The sequence below is a fragment of the Felis catus genome, chromosome C2 (assembly GCF_018350175.1).
Source record: "Felis catus isolate Fca126 chromosome C2, F.catus_Fca126_mat1.0, whole genome shotgun sequence".
Classification (NCBI taxonomy): domain Eukaryota; kingdom Metazoa; phylum Chordata; class Mammalia; order Carnivora; family Felidae; genus Felis; species Felis catus.
In genome coordinates, this window is record NC_058376.1 from 78175581 (window position 1) to 78194602 (window position 19022).

Sequence of the window (19022 nt, forward strand, 5' to 3'; positions counted from 1 at the left end):
AATCTCCTGTTGGATAATTCCAACACCGATATCATATCTGAGACTGTTTATAATGGTTGTTTTGTTTTTAATACTGTGACTTTTCTACCCTTTACATGCTTGGGGATTTGCTGAAAACTGCACATGCAATTGAATGATAGGAACAAATAAATTTGCCTTTAGTTGGATGATTTATGTCAATACTGGTAGAAGTTAGGTTATAATTGAAGTTTGCAGGAGGTATAGGTGTCAGAAACGTCAACTTCCTCTAGTGTCCTTATTTTTATTTTCTTTTTTTGATTTTGAGTTTTCCTCTACGAGAGTCTGTGCCTTGCAACTCTTTCAGCTGAATTTGCTGCTCTTATACTGGAGTCCACCTGATATAGTGGTGAGATGTTGTGGAGAAGAAGGCTCTATAATATTTCAATTAAATCTCAGTTATTCAGTGTGTATCACAGGGATGTTATCTTCAGAAGTGCTTCTCCACTGATATAGCTTTATTGCTCCTGACCACTTCTTCCTTTCAGACTGCAGTGTTTCTGATCTATTTCCTTGAACCCTTACACTGTCAACGATGCTGTTTTTTCTCCTTATTAAGACATTGCATGTGAATGGGGCTTGAGTGAGAAGATTCCCAACTGATGAGCTTCTGACCAAGTCTTTCCTTCTGGATAACAGTCCTTCTGCGGCGTTATGGAGAAAACCATTGATTTCACAATGGTTCCTCCTTCCTTCCCCTTCAGTGGAGGATTTTACTCAGTCTCCATTTTGAGAACCTGGTGGGGTTTCTGGTATCAGTGCAAGAAAGGTGGGGGGGGGGGTCTCCTCTAAGACTGCAGTTCCAACGGATCTGTCGGTGCCGAGATGGTTGAAGCAACCTCCAGCAATTAAACAATGTTACCAATTAAATTTTCCTCCTACTTTGTGGCTTCAGTTGTGGCTAGGTAGTTCCATACCATATGTCTCTGGATGAATCTATCTTTTTAGGCTTTGTGGTAGCGATTTGTCCTGCAACTTTACTTCACTGATGGGTCCAAGAAAAGCAATTGGCTTTCACTTTGTCCAGCTTTTGTTGTTGTTGTTGTAAGAGAAAGAGTGACAACCTCAAAGATCCTTACATGTTGGAGTGAAACCAGGAGTCTCTGATTTTTAAATATTTTACAGAAGCAGATGTCTCAATTTCTATTTAATTGTGTTCCAATAGACTAAAAATAGCTCTTAAAAATATTACTAATGATCCTTTCACTTCTGCAAATTCTGTGAGTCCCTGAGACTATAAACTATGATATTTGTTTTGTAACTGATGATCGAGGCTTGAAATCACCATGAAATACACTGCAGAGAGCTACAGTTCAAGAGCTGTCCCATGATCTTCCCACTCAGGTGTTCTCAGTGGAATGCAAAAGCTAGTATTTGGCTTTTCTCCACCAACCCAATTAAGATCTCTTCCAGCTCATCAAGCTGAACAAAAATTACATTGAGGGCATGTGACAATGGAAAATAAGAGGACATGGCATGAAAGAGTTGGGCCAAGAAATTTTATGTTGAAATCTGAGTGTGAGGTATCTCAGTACAAGAGACATTTCTGAATAACTAGGTCATTAATGCAATACGAAAGGGCTTTGTAATTTGTAGGTTTTTCAATTTATTCTATTGGTTATTCCTTTAGGGTTTTTTTTTAGATATTTTGATACTTTTTATAAAAAGGTATCACAACATTGGCATAACTGATCACTTTAGTCTTTTGCAAGATAAACATTAGTAATATCAGACCTGTTCCATAAAAAAAAAAAAAAAAACTCAGCTGAGAAATACTTCTTTAAGTTAATGTAAAAGAATATATACACTAGAAATTTGTACACTTTTTACCTCTTAGTAAATTCCCTAATAGTAACCTCGGAGACTTTTAGGTTCTAATATCAAAGCTGTTAAACAAAGTAATCGTGATTTGATCTAAAATGAAACAGATTTTCTTTCCATATAATATGTAGAAGAAAATACAACCTATCTTTGTTTCATATACGCTTCCATCTTAATAATTTATATTTCATTTTGTCACAAATGATACTTGTCATCTGTTTCTTTGGCATCATTACATTTTTAAAAATAAAAACAGCATGCTTTTATCTAAGTATTTATTTATCTCATACGTTTACCGGGATACTTCAACTGGTTTTGTACTTTAGGACATTTGCTGGCAGATGGGTCTCATACTTTCCCAGCTTTAGCTAATAAGCACAAAGTTGTCTCACAGATAAATGGGAGATTAGGTATATAGCATTTACCATGAATAACATAAACACACATAAAGAGAGGATCTAATCATGAGTTGATTCTTTAATCTTTTCAGCCCTAGTGGAGGGTGGGCTGAAATTCAACCATTTCTTCCCCGAGCACAAAGGACCACATGAAACACTTGAGATGCTTCTACCTAACACACTCTTTTGGAGCTAAAATAACAAAGACTAAGATCTGCTTAGATTTAATCCCTTAAAAAATATAAATGTTACAGACAACTAGACAAGCATCTTATTATAATGAAACATGGTTTAGGGCAAAAGGCTTGAAGAAAATTAAACACTCAAAGGATTTTTTGCTTAACAATTACAGCTCATGAAATCTTATCTTCCATATATCCAAAATAGTCTAGTTTTAGGTAGACTCAACTGAGACATCTGGAAAATTAGGTTATTTGAGTATTATTATTCTAAAAGTAACAGCTACAACAACAACATGATCAGCAGGTACCATGATTTGAAAAGAAAATTGTACTTGTTTTGATTCGATCAGTCTAAATGTAAGAGATAATTATTAAGCAGAATTTTAGGAGAATTATGTAAGACAGTTCATAATAGTTACATACACTAGGAATAACTCAGAAACTGAGACGTAAGATTCATTCCTTTTGTGAGTAAAGCAAAAATATAGTGGATCTCATTGGCAAAGTCACCAAAGAGAAATGATCTCAGGCCAAAATTAGAGTAAACTCCTATTAAACATATTAACATATTTAAAGGAAGAAGGTACTAGTCAAAGTGGAACAGAGAATTTCTTGGTTCTTGGTCAGGGTTGAGGAATAAGAAGAGAGATACATGCTTTCGGGTCTCTAGCTCTGTTGTGAGACCTGTATATTCTGGTATATGAGTATTTATATGTTCCTTTCAGTATGTGTATCTTTATGGACTTAGTTATACGGAGATAGATCAGGTTATCAAATTATCCGTTACCTCCATTTTTGTTTCTGCTATGCCTTATTCACCTAGCAACATTATGAGTCTAATTTGCTATCCCCTACAGTATGTCTACGGGAGAAGAATATGCTTATCAGTCAACAGAATCTTATTCAAGGTAGTCATACTTCTCATTATGAGTTAACACACTGACTTTCCATTTTCACACATCCATCTTAGAATGTTTGGTTAACCAAGAAATTGATGTTGTGTTGAAATATCAGGCTTCTAAGCTTTCATGTTTAAGAGCTAGCTTTGGATGGACATATACTTACTCAGGTAATGCCATGCTGTGGAGATGAGATGCCCTTTTACAGATGACACCCAAGCGCCAAATAAGGTCCTTCTACAAACTTCAACAATTGTATTGGTCACCTTTTGAAATATATCCTTGATACCACCACTATTTACCACCTTGGTACAAAGCACCATCAACTCTCATCTGGAACCAAAGCCTCTGAACTTGATCTCTATAGTCTATTCCCCACAGAGCACACAGCCAAAGTGATTCTTTAAAATAGAAGAAAAAATAACATCCTTAGGGGAGAAATATCAATCCTTCTTTACATCCACCTTCCGAAACCCTGCTCTCTGAAAATTGGCCTCACCTCTTAACTTGGTTGTTGTTGACTCTGTTCCAGCTACTCTGATCTCTGCACTCCCTGCCTGGGATTCTCTTTCTCCCCCAGATCTCCTCCTTATTCCTTTCGGATCTCCACTCAAAGGTCACTTCATCTAAGAGGATTTAAAGATGGCCATCCATTTAATATAGTACTTCTTCCAAACCTGTCATTCTCTCTCTATACCCCTTAACTTACCTCCCTTTTATACAGAGAATGTCTACCATTCAACATATCACATGCTTATTTGTGGGCTGGAGGTGCAAGTTCCACAATAACAGCGACAAGTTTTTGCTCACCAGTGTGTGGAATAGGGGTTGGCACATAGACGGACTCAGTACAGTTTTTAATTTAACAGCTGCAAGAGAAAAATATGTCATAACAAAAAGGCTATTTGATTAAGTTCCGGGATTCTAAGTCTGCCTTTGCCCTCAAATAGGCATCTGTGTGACATCAGCAAGTCACTAGCTCTCTACCTTCAAGTTCTTTATCTGTAAGGTGGAAATATTAGCTCTGGAGCTCAAATCCTATATGTGAAGGATTTTACATGATAAAACCCTGAACAACTATGAGAGTTTTGGATAAATAAGATGCTCAAGCTTACAAACAGGATAGGTGGCCAAGTTGAGTGAGAACACTGTATTCTGAGTGTGCAATGGTGATTGTGAGTTTTGGTTCCTCCACTGACCAGCTCCATGATGTTGAGTCATTTACCCAACTCTTTTAAGCCTTATTTCCCTGGCAAATGAGAAACTCTTTCTTTTTTTTTTCTTTTTTTTTTTTCAGTATGATTTTTTCCCACTCATTTTAAAGAAATCATATCTTATCATCAGGAAAAATGATATAACTAACAGTAACTAAGGCCTTTTTATTAGCCCTTTTCCCATAGCTCATCAGCTAACAGGAATTTACAGAACATGCACAAGTGCCTAGCACTGTTGTAGGTGTTTGGGATAAATCAGGGCACAAAAGAGACAAATACCCTGGGTTTGTGGAGTTTAACTTCCACGGTGAAGAGACGAATAAGCAATAAATACAGAAAGCAAATGAAATAGTATTTTGAAAGATGTTATATGGACAAAATAGTATAGTAAGGAACTGGGGATTATGAAAGGAAGAGGTCAGGTTGCAATTAAATAAGAGGTCATGACATTTGAGCACACAATCATTGAAAGACTCTTTTTTCCTCTTCCTCTTCTCCCTGCCTCACTTTTTTCCCTTAAAGTTTTGAAACTGTTGCTTCCATGCCTTGGCTATTGGAATGATGCAATGAACATAGGGATGCATAAAAAATTGAAACTATACTATAAATATATTTTATTAAAAATTATAGAATTATGTATTCCCACTGAGTAGTACATTGTACTACTATTGACAAAATACTATTATAAAAGACCTTCAAAATTAGTTATTTAGTCTTTTCATGCAGGAATCTGTAAGCATCTTAGTTATGACATACAAGTGATCTCATTGGGTCTCTTAATATGGATTTCCTTAAAAGAAGTAATATTTTATATCCATTCATCAGTGGATGGACTGTGGGTTGTTTCCATAATTTAGCTATTGTAGATAATGCTGCTACAAACACCAGGGTGAATGTATCCCTTTGAATTCGTATTTTTGTATTCTTTGGGTAAATACCTAGTAGTGTAATTGCTGGATTGTAGGATAGTTCTATTTTTAACTTTTGGAGGGACCTGCATATAGTTTTCCAGAGTGGCTGCACCAGTTTGCATTCCCACCAACAGGCCAATAGGGTTGTCCTTCTTCTACATCCTTGCCAATACCTGTTGTTTCTTGTGTTGTTTTTAGCCATGAAGTTGTAGTATATATGAATGGAATATTACTCAGCCATTAAAAAGAATGAAATGTTGCCATTTACAACAATATGGATGGAGCTAGAGTATTATGCTGAAGGAAATAAGCCAGTCAGGGAAAGATAAAGACCACATGATTTCACTCATAAGTGGAATTTAAGAAACAAAACAAATGAGCAAAGAGAAGGAGGGGGAGAGAGGGAGAGAGAGAGAGAGAGAGAGAGAGAGAGGCAAACCAACAAACAGACTCTTAACTATGGAGAAGAAACTGATGGTTACCAGAAGAGAGGTGGAGGAGGAGTTAAAGGGGTGATGAAGATTAAAGAGTACACATGTGATGAGCACTGGTGTTGTACGTAAGTGTTGAATCACTATACACTTGAAACTAATATTACACTATCTGTTAATTGGAATTTAAATAAAAACTTAAAGAATAAAAAAAGCAATATTTTCATTTCAAATGAAATAAATACCCATTTTCTTTAAAACTCATGCATATTCTGTAGTCCAGGGTTTTGGGAATTCATGATATTTAGTGTTAACTTTTCTATTCTTGGAAACATCCACAGAAGGGAATGGAGGAAGGACAGACTCCTCATTTGGCTTCCTAGGGCAGCTACATGCACACTGCCCAGGTAGTTGTATCTTGTAAGATGAGGGTGGCTAAAGCCTTGTGTGGCTTTGCAAAGGCTCTTTAGGCTAACACAATGAATCATTTCTCTCCACCAGCCTCCTGGATTTTATTGTGTGACTAAAGGAGCCACCAGAGGAGAAACTATTGAGTTGGGCCCTCTAAGAGAGAGGTTGTTGAGATAGATTAGATTTAATAACTTTGGTCAACTACTCATCACAGAACATAGACATATGGACCAGTCACTGTCTTAGCACAGATACTACTCCTGTTTTTAGAAAAAAATTTATGCCCCAGTGATGACCTAGTTTTTAGGGCATGACTAATTACTAAAAAGTCCAGTATAACAGAATAGTCACTTTTAGCTTAAAATCTGAAACTGAAGAACCACATCAGCATTTAGATTGTTATCTTTTTTATAGTGACCCTCCTCTTTGTGTTTAAAACCTTTCTACCTACAAACTGGAGTTCAAGATTAGTGTCTATTTGTTAGGACTTCTGGAGTTCTTGGAAGTGATAAAGTGCTAGACAAATGCTATTATTTATAGTCTGTCCCCGTTCAATGAAAAGGATCCATAGACTGCTGCTGCCAAGAGTAGCATTAGTTACCCAGCCAGATAGTTTCATTTCAAGGTTCCCATTGGTTGAGACTGAACAGAATTCTTGAGCAATGAAAATCATGGCACTCCCTTGTGACTAGAGAAGCCTGTTTCAGACCCAAGCTGCCTCTGGTTTCTGGTAGTGTCTGCCTTACACGGGTTCTCACATGGTTTGCCATGACGACCAAAACCATTTTGCCAAGGAATAAATTATGGATATGACAAGCAACCATCTCTAGTCTCAAACCCAATTCATTTGCTTTTCTAATTTTCATTTTCAACTTTTTGGCCAAGATTTATCTCTGTTATAAGGAGACAAATACCAGTAGGCCAGGTTCCTATATGCCTACATCTTCCATTTGGTCCTTCATTTGGTGTAAGACCATGTATCAAGGGAGGGAAAGGTGATTGAGGAGTGAGGGGGAGGGAACAAAGTGCACAAATATGGAGCAAAACATCTCAACTGAGTTAAACAAATAATTATTGAATACCTGTTATGTACAGGACTCCATGTAAGACACAGTATATAATCAGAAACAATGAAGAGCTTAGTGATTTAAGTAAATATAAATACCTTAAGATAAATATAAAGTTCTATGGTATATCAGAGAGAAATACAACAGAAATTATTTGTGATATGCAAAAGATTCATTCACTAATTCACTCATTCATTCATTCACATATTATGCATTTGTAGAGCAGTTTGTCCTCAAATTTGGCTCTCCAGGATTGTATTAATGGTACAAAATGTACTTGGTAACATTTCCCCTCTTTAGACTGTTTTTCTAGAATGTAAATGATTTGTTTTATGGTCTCTAAGCATACCAAAAAGACAAAACTTATGACAAAAACCATTCCCACATAAAATTTACTGAGAGTTAACTAAGGCACAGACTATAAACAATAATTTTCTATAAATCAGGATCCTACTCATCTCCATGAGTGTCCAGATGTTACCTGGACAAGTTATTCTGTGCCTCAGTGTCTTCATCTATGGAATCTGAATATTAAGAGCTACCACCTATCTAGAGATTTCTACGTGCCAGATGCTCTCTTAAGCAATTTATACTATTAACTCATTTAATTCTCAAAGCAACCCAGTCAGGTAGATACTACTATCCATGAGGAAATAGACACAGAGATTAAGTTAGGAGATTTAACAATTGGCAGAGAAGGAATATGAATCAAGGCACACTGGCCCCCAAATCCAGTCTCTTAAACATTATACTACTGTCTCTTGGTTAGCAATTGATAATCCTAGTAAATCTCCTTAAGGTGGTTTGAAGATTAAATGTGTAAAATTAAATATGTAAAACGCTTATAATAGTTTCTGGTGCATAGTAAGAACTCAATAAATATGAGATACTTAGCTGTTTATGCTTCATCCTCCTTTTCTAGAAACACAGTGTCAAAAGTTGACATCTTTAAAAATTAGTAACCGTGGTTTCTTTAGTTGCCCCAGTTAATAGAAAAGTGTTCATTAAAGCCACATCATTTTACATCCATTGAATTAGCAAAAATTAAATATAGTAATAGCCAAAGCTGGGACTCTGACAAAATACATTGGCGTGTCCCTTTCAATAGTAATGTTTTGCAGAAACTTGAAAAAATATATTCCTTTTTATTTGCGAACCCTCTCACTTCTTAGGTGGAAGCATATTGTGGGGAAAGTGGCCAAGTCTTCAGATGAGACGGCCCTGGTTTCCAATTCTGACTCAGATGAGGAGGAAAATACAAAGCGATCCTTCCACTTATTAGTTAAGTCACCTGGTTGTATTAGCTACCACTCTGAGTATTTTTTTCTTCCATCTGCAAATTGGGATGTCACTTGCCTCAAAAAATGTATTATAGGAGATAATGCAGGTATTATATGGCACTTTGTATGGCCTGAACATGCATTAGTTTGCTTTCCTTAGATATATGTTCCATGGGATGATCCCAAGGAAATGAGTCAAAAAAAAAAAAAAAAGCTGGTATATAATATTGTAAATTTTTAATAAAAATTATAAAAGTTAATAAAATTTAATAAAAATTATAACAAACTAAAGGCTCATTAATGGAAATAAATATATTAAGTTGCATTGATATTGTGATCCCTATGCAGTTACTTATGTTAAACGCAAAAATACATAACAAATTAGAAGTTATTATTTATTTTTATAATTAAAACATTGAAATTATCATTTTTTAAATGTTTATTTATTTTGAGAGAGAGAGCGTACACGTGTGAGTAGGGGAAGGGCGGAGAGAGAGGGAGAGAGAGAATCTCAAGCAGGCTCCACGCTGTCAGCTCAGAGCCCAGTAAGGGGCTCTATCCCACTAATTGTGAGCTCATGATCTGAACTGAAGTCAAGAGTTGGATGCTCAACTGACTGAGCCACCCAGTCATCCCAAACATTGAAATTATTTTCTTATAACTTCTATGTATAAAAAATTTTGGCCCTAGAAGATGCCATATAAAACAACTGTTTTAAAACATTTTTCCCTGTTGGCTTCCGTCATTGTTGGGAACATGTTATTTGTCTAGTAAATAATTTTTGATATCATTAATATGAACTCAAAAGTACCTTTATCTGAATATACTTCCTCTGAGAATAACTAAAGTGTTCTAACATTTATGTTTATGTTTCCTCCTGAGCATTAATGATCTTCCTTTACTGCACACTTAATTCAGATGGTTCTAGAACCAGTGTTGCTGCAGTAAAAACAGTACTAAAAACGTCCCAGTTTTTCAATTCCTTATCATATATACAAAATAAGGATTATATATTTACTGAACATTATTGAATAGTTTTATGGTTGATAATGTTGAACTATTTAAAGCATTATCATTTCCCTCTTTCTATTTCTTGTCACCCAACCAGCATCGTTATCAATTTATTAAATATTAGTTAACTTAAAAAACTCCTTTAAAATATACTTAGCAACTTAGATAAACTAGATACTAATTTTTTTTCTTATAAAACCAAAAATTATATATGTTGTAAGTTTTATGTGTTTTTATTTGGGATATGTTACTGTCACAATTTCTTATTTTTTGCTTACAAAATGCCCCAGTTTCACTTTTGCAGAGAAAAGCTTAGACTGGTTTTAAAAAATGTGCTTTGTGATATTTTTAGCTTTTTCATATATATTCTGTCTTCCTAAGAAGCAAAGAAATACAGAGCTTCTGTGAAAGAAAAAAAGAAGAAAGGAAGGGGAGGAGAAAAGTAAAAAGGAAAAAAAAAACTTTCCACATTACTTCTTTGAAGGATTCAAGAATTAAAGATAAAATTGTATATAAATTGTATGTAGGAAGATGAGGGGTACCTCAAATGCCAGAAATAAGGTTGCTAGTGCATTCATGGGGAGGACAACACCGAAGGCCTTTGCTCAGTGAGAAGACTTGATTCTACACGAGATTCTGTAGATGAACTGAATTCACCAGCATTAACTTGAGTGTATCATCCATTAATATGCCAAGTTTTAGCAAAGAAATCTCAGATCCACATCAGCCTGTATGGGAATCGCTGACACAGGTGGAAAGATTTATCACATTTGACAGTATCAATTAAGATGCCGAAAAATTTCATTTGGACTAGAAGCCTTTAGATTGCTCATAATTTAGTTTGAAAATCCTGTCCAACAGAAAGTTTTCATTCATCCCCCAAGATAACAAAGGTGGGAAAAAGAAAGACAAAATGGAAACACATTTTATTAGCACTTTCTATTTGGAGGAGGTTGTAATATTATGGAGAAAATGGAAGATATCTTTCTCAATGAAAGCTTCAATAAATATACTATATTTATTTTATTTATGTAGTTAAGAAGTAAAGGACACTATTAAATGAAAGCATAAAATAGAAGTTTGGCAGAATCAGAAAAAACAGGAAAGAAGAAAAGCTAATGACGAATTTCAGAAAAAATATATAAAAGCTTGGGATTTTTAAGGAAGCTCTAAAAGTTGACTCTCTTGATGAAATGTTAGGATATGATGAAGCAAAAAGGTCAAATGCAGTCAACAATTTTTAGGTATAACATATTTAACTTTCGAGGGCAAATTCTATTACAGTGTTGCCTCTACCATGGATTTGTAGGTATCCTATTATTTATTTCAAGCTACACTACCATTTGTAAAAAGGCTTATGTTAAAAATCTACCCTGGGTAACCATGTGGTTGATGAAATTATCACACCAACATCCAGTTTTTTGCTTTTTGAGTCAAAATGCTTTATCAGTTTTAACATGGTCATGATGCTGGTTTTCCCCTCAATCATGAGAGAGCTAACCAAGTTCATGGAAAGTGAGAAAGGGTGTTTTCTGTTCAACTGGACAAATTAAGCTTGCTCATTTGAAAAAAAGAAAAATGTACTGGAAATTTGAAAGTGGCAAGGGGATTTTGAGCCTGACAATGTCTCTCTCTACTTAACAAATTCATTCTGAACTTTAAAGAGTCTAATTCATAATTAAGACTCAGATATAAGTAAAGAATAGGAGGCAAACAATAAGAACAGAGTGACAATTAATTCTCTCCATTTAAATTATCTCCCAAATATTATGGCTTAAGGTAAAACCAACACGTTAATAACTGTCATTTCCAAAACCTTGACTAACCAATAAGTACACATCACTTCATGTCCATTTCTCATCTATTTTAAATGGAACAAAGTGATTTTCAGGAGTTTGGAAGTGCATAATTACATAGACTAAAGTCTTTGGACTTTGATCATAATTATAGTGCTTTATCCATCCATCACTTGTTGCTTGAGGACTGTTCCTTGGCGAGTTATTTAAAGGAGATAGGAACTCTGTCAGGACAAATTTGAGCTGCAAAACAGCTAATCAGAAACTTGGCTCTCTTGACTTAAAACAGATTGAAAATTGCTACTTTAATCTCACAATCCATTTGGCTCTTAAGTAAAGTGAGAACATGAAGTCTCTCTTTAGGAAGGCATGTGTCTGTTGTTCATATCATTGGGTACCTTTTTTCAAGCTTCCTATTGGGACACTGGGTACAAGTTTGTCTCGCTATATGGTCTCAAAATTGGTTGTGCAAACAAATGAATCATCTGTAGTTCTTGATAGAAAATGCTAGTTTTGCATTCTTTCCCCTCACCCTCAATTTCCCAGAGAGATGTATCAATGTAATTGTAAACCTAAAATTAACTGGGAACCTTATAGCATCAGAAGGTCTAGAGCTGTTTTTTCAATAGTGGACTGAGAACTACATGAATCAGAAAGGTTTGTTTTGTTTACAATGTCATCCAAAGGCTCCACCTAGACTTATCAAATCATAGTCTCAGGCTGTTGATAGAACATTTCTCTGAATTCCAGAAAACATCAGAAATGAAAATGTACATCACTATGTTTTCCTGAAAGCCAACTTGGATGTTACAATTTTGGGCATCAGTTACCATCTAAGAGTTGAATATAATATACCTCCATGGAAAGCATGTTGAGGAACTTGAACAGAGGCTACTAACAGAGATCCCCCTTCCAATTTGCTGCCTCCAGGGTGGGTGCTTTGCATTTGTAGTTCTCAGCAAGCAGGTGTCTTCCTACTCTCCCATGAACTCCGTTGTATTAGCTCTATATATGTAATTCTACATTGGATTCCCTGAGGTCTAGGACTATATCTCACTCTCATCGTCTACTGCCCCCACTCAGCACCAAAAAATAAAAATAAGTAAATAAAATAAAATAGTTTCTGGAATTCTTTAAACAAATCAAAACCAAAAAAAAAAAATAGTTTGAGTTTCTACATCTACAATTTGAGGATAAAAATCCTTTACGTGGTGAATTAGTTTCCTATTGCTGCTGTAACAAGTTACCGCGAACTTGTGGTTTAAGCCGATACAAATGCGTGATCTTACAGTTGGGTAGGTCAGAAACCTGACATGGCTCCCGCTGGATTGAAGTCAAGGTACTGGCAGGGCTGCATTCCTTCTGGAGGCTGTAGAGGAAAATCTGTTACCTCGCCTTTTCCAGCGTCTAGAAGTGCCAGCCTTCCTTGGCTTATGATCCCCTTCCATCTTCAAAATCTGTTAAGATGTTTTTCACATCACAATTCTGACTCTTTTTCTCCCTCCAATTTCCATTTTTAAGGACTCTCACGATTACATTGAACCCACATGGGCAATCCAAGATTGGCCTAATTTAAGGTCAGCTTAAACCTTAATTCCCCTTTGCTGTGTAATATATCATATTTACTGGTTCTGGAGATTAGCACCTGGCCATCTTTGGGGGCCGTTATTCTGCCTTTCACACCTGCCCACCTCCCAGGTGGATGAGATATGTAAGGTACCAGGAATACTTTGTTAACCGTAAAGTTCTATACAGTTCTAATAAAATGATTAATATGTTCTGTGGTAGAAATAACATTGAACTGGATAATGAGACTTAAATTCTAGGTCTGGTTCTGCTTCTATTTTGTTCTGTGATTGGGGGAAAAACACTTTGCCCCTCTGGGATTCAGATTTCTCAATTCTGAAGTATAAGTACTGAGAGAGACAAGCCAAGATCATGCCAAGACCCATAATTGTTGTCCTTAATTCAAAGATGATATAAAGCAAAATGGAACTTCAGGTATGCCCACATGAGGACACAATTGTTGCTGGAAAGGAATCCCCAGTCTAGCTGATGTGCTACACACACAGAAGCACAACTCAGCATTACACTAAGGGAATGCATTTCAGAGTTCTGTTGGGTTCATATATAATCCTCCAAGTCCCAGCCGTGAACAGTAGATCAGAGGTTGCAATCTCTGATTACTTTATGAGGAAACTTTTACTTAAATAGCTTAAATGATTTCATGAATGTCATTCAGTCAGTTAGTGATGGAGTTAAGACTGTGATTCAGATCTTTTAACAAGTTCTATGTGCACTCAACTAACACACTTCCCCGCCTCTCTCCCAAATAAATGCACTTACAGCAAAGGAGTAGCATACAGAATTGTAACCCGTCATACTTCGGGCTAACCACAAATGATCATAAAGTTCTTTGAGAACTTATTCTGGTGAATATTGTAAGGCTTTGAAGCAGTTTCTTGTTGGTTACAACTGATGGATACGTTAGTCCCTGTTGACAATTTGTACCTTCATATTTCTTTAGGAACCAATTCTTCCTGCCTTCTGCCTTGCTTCAATTCAAGCACTGATAGAGACAATACACGCAGACCGTTGCATGCTGGCTTGTTACAGACAAACAGTGATTATGGAGATGGCTAAAATGAATGGAGCAACCTTACTAAAAACTGTTTTGCAATGGATGGATACATCCTTTATCTCACATATGAAATTGTATTATTATATGTTATATCAATTCTGCAAGTCTTTGTATGTGCATAAAGAGCACTGTGGGAGTATATTTCATCTTCATACTTGTCATGATCCTGATAGGAGTAAGAGCACTTGAAAAAAGAGTGATTGTAGAGAATTTAATGAAGAAACTATGTATCAAGGTACAAGGAATAGGATAGGGCTTTTTGGAGTTAATCATGGCTGAGACTGGCTACCACCTCTAAGCTTGAAAGAAAGGGAGAGTAGGGACCAGTTACTTGAACTCAAGACATTTGGACCTGTGGCAAGGGCATCTGACAGGACCTGCAGCCTTTAGTAAAAAAATCCAACAGGGAAGTGGCCTGGGAAACATATATCCTAACTTCATTCCTATGTTCTTTTAACCCAAGAGGAAACCAGAGGATAAAGGAACTGTCAGTGTAGTCTTTAGAAGTAAGCTTCCAGAAGAACAGAACAAGAAGAAGAATGGAGGACACATGTGGAGAGACAAGTGGAGGGCACCCAACACAGAAGTACACCTGCCTTTCTGTGATTTCATCTGATAAATGAAATGATCTTCCACTATAAGTTCTCTGTCACCACACTTCCTTTTGGGATATATTTAGAAAACAGAGTGAATAAAGTTGACCTTTCAGCTAGTACAGCATAACATTTTCAATAAATATGTAATTTACACAGGAAATACTTCTTACTCATCCATACACCATGCTAGCAGTTTGAGCTTTTTTGAATAGAGGGGACTGGCAAAAAGAACACAAAATTATCCTGCAAGTGGTTCAAATTTTAATGTTTCATTTTCTCTTATTTTTAGCCCTCGGCTATCATATTATGTTCAAGATTTAATCTTGGTTCATTTTTATTATCAGTTTAACTGCTTTATTTTCAAAAAAATTATATTTTGAAAGAAATTAATCTTTCTTTTAGAATTACTCCATTAAAAAATCTATTTTAAAAACTAGATGGCAATTCTAAAAAAAAAAAAAAAAACACAGGATGAAAGACGGCCTCTATTATTACCCAACAACACACTAACAGAGATTTAGCTTCTAAAATGCTAAATTTTAGATTCATCTTGAGTTTTTAACCTATTAAAATGTAAACAGAACTTATTGTTCAGTTTTCATTTTTAAGAAAATGGTAACTTACCCACTGGCTCTTATTTATTTATCTAGCATAATTTCATCTATGCTTTGATATTTTGTGAAAACCAAGTTAGCAATAAAATGACAAGGCTTGTGATTTTTCCCACCTTTTCCTCTTCTTTGTAATGGTCAATGTCATCAACAGGGGAAATCTAAGCTGTATAGTTTTCATGCCTCTGTGGTTATCAAAAGTTTTTGCAAAGACTAAAGTAAATTAGGATCAATACTGGGGCAGAAATAAACGTATAGTGTCAATATTTTTAGGTGCAAAGGAAAAAAAAACAGTGAAATTGCAATTTTAACTGAGAGAATGATTATCATAGTACTTTGAAATTGGCTTTTTGGTAATGGCATTAACATTCAGTAATAAATGGTAATAGCATCCCTCATTTATCCTATTCTGTGAAAGAAGGAAATCATGCATTAAAGTAGCTTGGAGTTAAAAATAACAAGATATCTTGTTCTTTCCTCATTTGAAAATTCCCTTTCATGACTTCTTTCAAAAGACAAGGTCAGGAAAAAGACAGATTTAACTATGTAGATGACGATGATTATGGAATGATTAAATTTGGTCTTTCTTAAAATAGATTTTGTAAACTGAGAACTACAAGGGTTGTCTGCTAAGAAAAAGCAACTCAAACCCATTCACTCACTAGGCGTTAAAGTGAATATTGTTTATTCTTACTTTGGCAATATACAGTATCGCAGGTTTCTTATAGTGATAATCCACTTATTCATTTACTCACTAAGCAGGATAGATAGGAAAATAATAATAATTCAGCTCTTAAAGTCTGTGGCAAAACATTTAAAATATTTGAGGAAAATATATCTGTTATTAAATATGTAAGTATCGCTGAGTTAAATAAATGAACATCACAGCCATATCTTACCCATTTTGGTATTTCCAGTGACTTGCACAGAGTAGATAGATGATCAGCAACGAACTTTTTTCTGCTCTTTATTTGCCACTTAAGTTTTAATTACAAATAGAGAGGACACCATCTTGCCTAACACCATTTATCAGGTGAATAAATGTTTCCTGACCCCACGCCCCCCCTCCCCCCCCCCCACGCCGCTATCTCACATCTCCCTATGTGCTTTTGTCCTTTCCCCAGAAACAACACTCACCATGATTAAAGCTCAGGGCATTTGGCAAAATGTAAAACTATTTTAAAGTATTATGGGTATTTTGAATTTTACAACATGTCCAAAACAGATGATTTTTGCTCCATGAATTAACAGGTTGCAGGGACAGTTTGAGACGCAATTTTCTCATTTATTTATATTTAAAGGCTTCTCTTGTCAATCACTAGAAATGCCTCTAAGGCAGAGGTATACAGGATTGACGTGTGGGTTTCTAGTCAATAGAAGAAAGTTTCTTCTAGAGCTGAGGTAGATCCAAGTACCTATTTAAAAAAGATATCCACAAGGGAAGCATTATACAGCAAATGTTTCACCAGAGCTATGCTCGTAGAATAACATTTCAAAAGAATTTCAGTAGGATAGAAAATTTTGTGTCTGGAAACAAATTTTGAGAACCAGAAAATGTTGGGTATTTTGCTCTTTATTGACCCAATCCCAAACTCCAACTAAATCTAATTTTCAAATTATCCAAGAACATCAGCTCCAGGGCCGTCCATTTTTGTTAACATTGTCGTTTATGGCAGACAGTAAGGCAGGAATCCAATCACCACTTACATTTCCTATTTCAACCTGGAAAACCACAAACTTGCTTCCTCTCTGTCTCTCTCTCTCTTTCCTTTTTCTTCCTCTCTTTTCTTTCTCCGCCATTTACCTTTCTGCTTTACTTTTCTGCTTCTGCTTTCTCAGACAGCCCACCAGAAACCTCACAGGAAGAGGAGCAAAGTCTACATAGTCCACATTAGTGTCCTACATGGTGACAAGTCATATTAATGAAAAAGATCACACATCTTCCATAATTGCCTAGGCAATTTGACAGTAACTGAGCCCTTCCCAGAGAGCCCACTCCACTTCTAGTACAAGGTTCCAATAAGCACCGGTGGTGAATGACAAGTTAACCCCTTTGGAACCTCACCATTTTCAACACTCAGAGGACCTCTCTCATTAGTCTTATAAAATAAAGTTTGAAATTCCAACATCACATCTCATGCTGTTAAATTAACAACATCACACTGCTACATACGACTTAAATATCTCCCATAACTTTATGACTGGAAAAACACTGTTCAGATTTCATTTACCAGTTTAAAAATAGCAAACTCTAATTTGAAACACATACACACACATCGTGCATGCTCGCTAATATTCCCTCTTAGTACTAGGCAAATGTTTCTTCCTATAAACATAAATAAAATTCAGTATCATCATAAATTTTAAAAGTCAGATTTGTCAAAAGATGATGTTTGTTATGAAACAAATCAAGAAGAAAATATTTCTTAGAGTCAGAATGACAAGCCACAATCTGGCAGCATAACAATGGCTACTTCATCTATTTTTAATGTATAAATCAAAAGTATTCTGTGTTTATTTTGACTCGAAGATAGACCACAGATTATCATGTCCCTGTCCAATGACATTTCTTCTTCTTGGGTGGGTGAGTGCTGAGCAAGGCAAAGAACAGAGTTTAAACATCTTAAAGGGGTGTGACAATTTTTCAAGAAACCATGGGAAAATTGTCTTCCACCCTTGTCACTTCGTAGATCCAGACATGAACTAAAATCAGAAAAGATGCCCACAGACCACTTTCAGTTCACAGAAAGTCCAAAATAATATCGCTGTGCTCATAAACAAGGAGGGGTTGCCCTTTGTCCACAGCAGAAACACTCATAATACACAAGGCACTCCAATTAAGTTTTGATAGAAGTTACGTCACATTTCAACTCACCGCTGGATGTATGGGTCGGGACAGTACTGTAGGGTGGCACACCGTGAAGTTTCACAATTCATTTCCTCCAACTCTCTTTGACAGTCAACAAGTGGAGAACAATTATATAACATATACACATATACCTGTGTATATATAGATATAAAGCCAGGAGCCTAAAAGCAATAGGGTCAAATGCTATCAGACATAGAAGTTTAGACACTTCCCCCCTTCACACACATTTGCAAAGAGGCGGAGCGTTTCTTGATTTTAGCCAATGAGATTTGTCAAGTGACTAAAACCTCAGAAACACTTGATTCTTACCAGCTGGGCATCCTCTCTAAAGTTGTTCTTCCCCCTCTACCACGGCTTTAGAGTCCTGGAGGTATAGTGGCCACACTTGTGGGCAACTTGGAGGCATCGCCGAACTTCTGGTCTCTCCGGTGATTGGATGCTGGCATGAATGGCATCAGAGTTTAATTTCAGCAGCCTGGACTTTTGAAACAGAACTAAGCTGATGAGTGTCCACCCTGCTTAAGTTAATTAATGTTTCCTTGTATCTGCATACTGATATGAACTGAGGACTTCTATAACTGCTCCTGGTGCTTTTTTTTTTTTTTTTCCCCCAGAGCTGCTTAGGAAGGGTGTGTGTGTGTGTGTGTGTGTGTGTGTGTGTGTGTGTTTTCATCTCCACCTCCCCGCCCGCCTCTCCCCTCCCCCCCCCCCACTTCATTCTCCCTTTCAGCCAACCGCCTGTTGTGGTCACAATCTCAAATAGCAAAGACAGGGAAATTCCTTGATTATATTTAACCTAGAACTCACTCTTCGTCTCAACTAAGAGAAAGAGATATCCATTCACATCCCTTAGAAGTTTTGCCTGC

General features: G+C 36.1%; 1 protein-coding gene across 7 annotated transcripts in view; it reads right to left on the reverse strand.

Annotated features, from left to right (window-relative positions):
• The window catches only part of TP63 (tumor protein p63), a 229293-nt gene extending 210581 nt beyond the window's left edge, over positions 1–18712 (reverse strand). For 3 of the 7 annotated variants that reach the window (XM_019839992.3, XM_019839991.3, XM_019839988.3), the window contains exon 1: positions 18163–18348. In XM_019839992.3, coding sequence (XP_019695551.1) covers positions 18163–18275 — 113 coding nt within the window. In that variant the 5' untranslated portion in view covers positions 18276–18348. Of the gene's footprint in view, positions 1–18162; positions 18354–18465 lie in introns of those variants that run through there. The other 4 variants (XM_019839985.3, XM_003991796.6, XM_019839986.2 and 1 more) reach the window with 3 other exon arrangements.
• Positions 18713–19022: the final 310 nt, after the last annotated feature.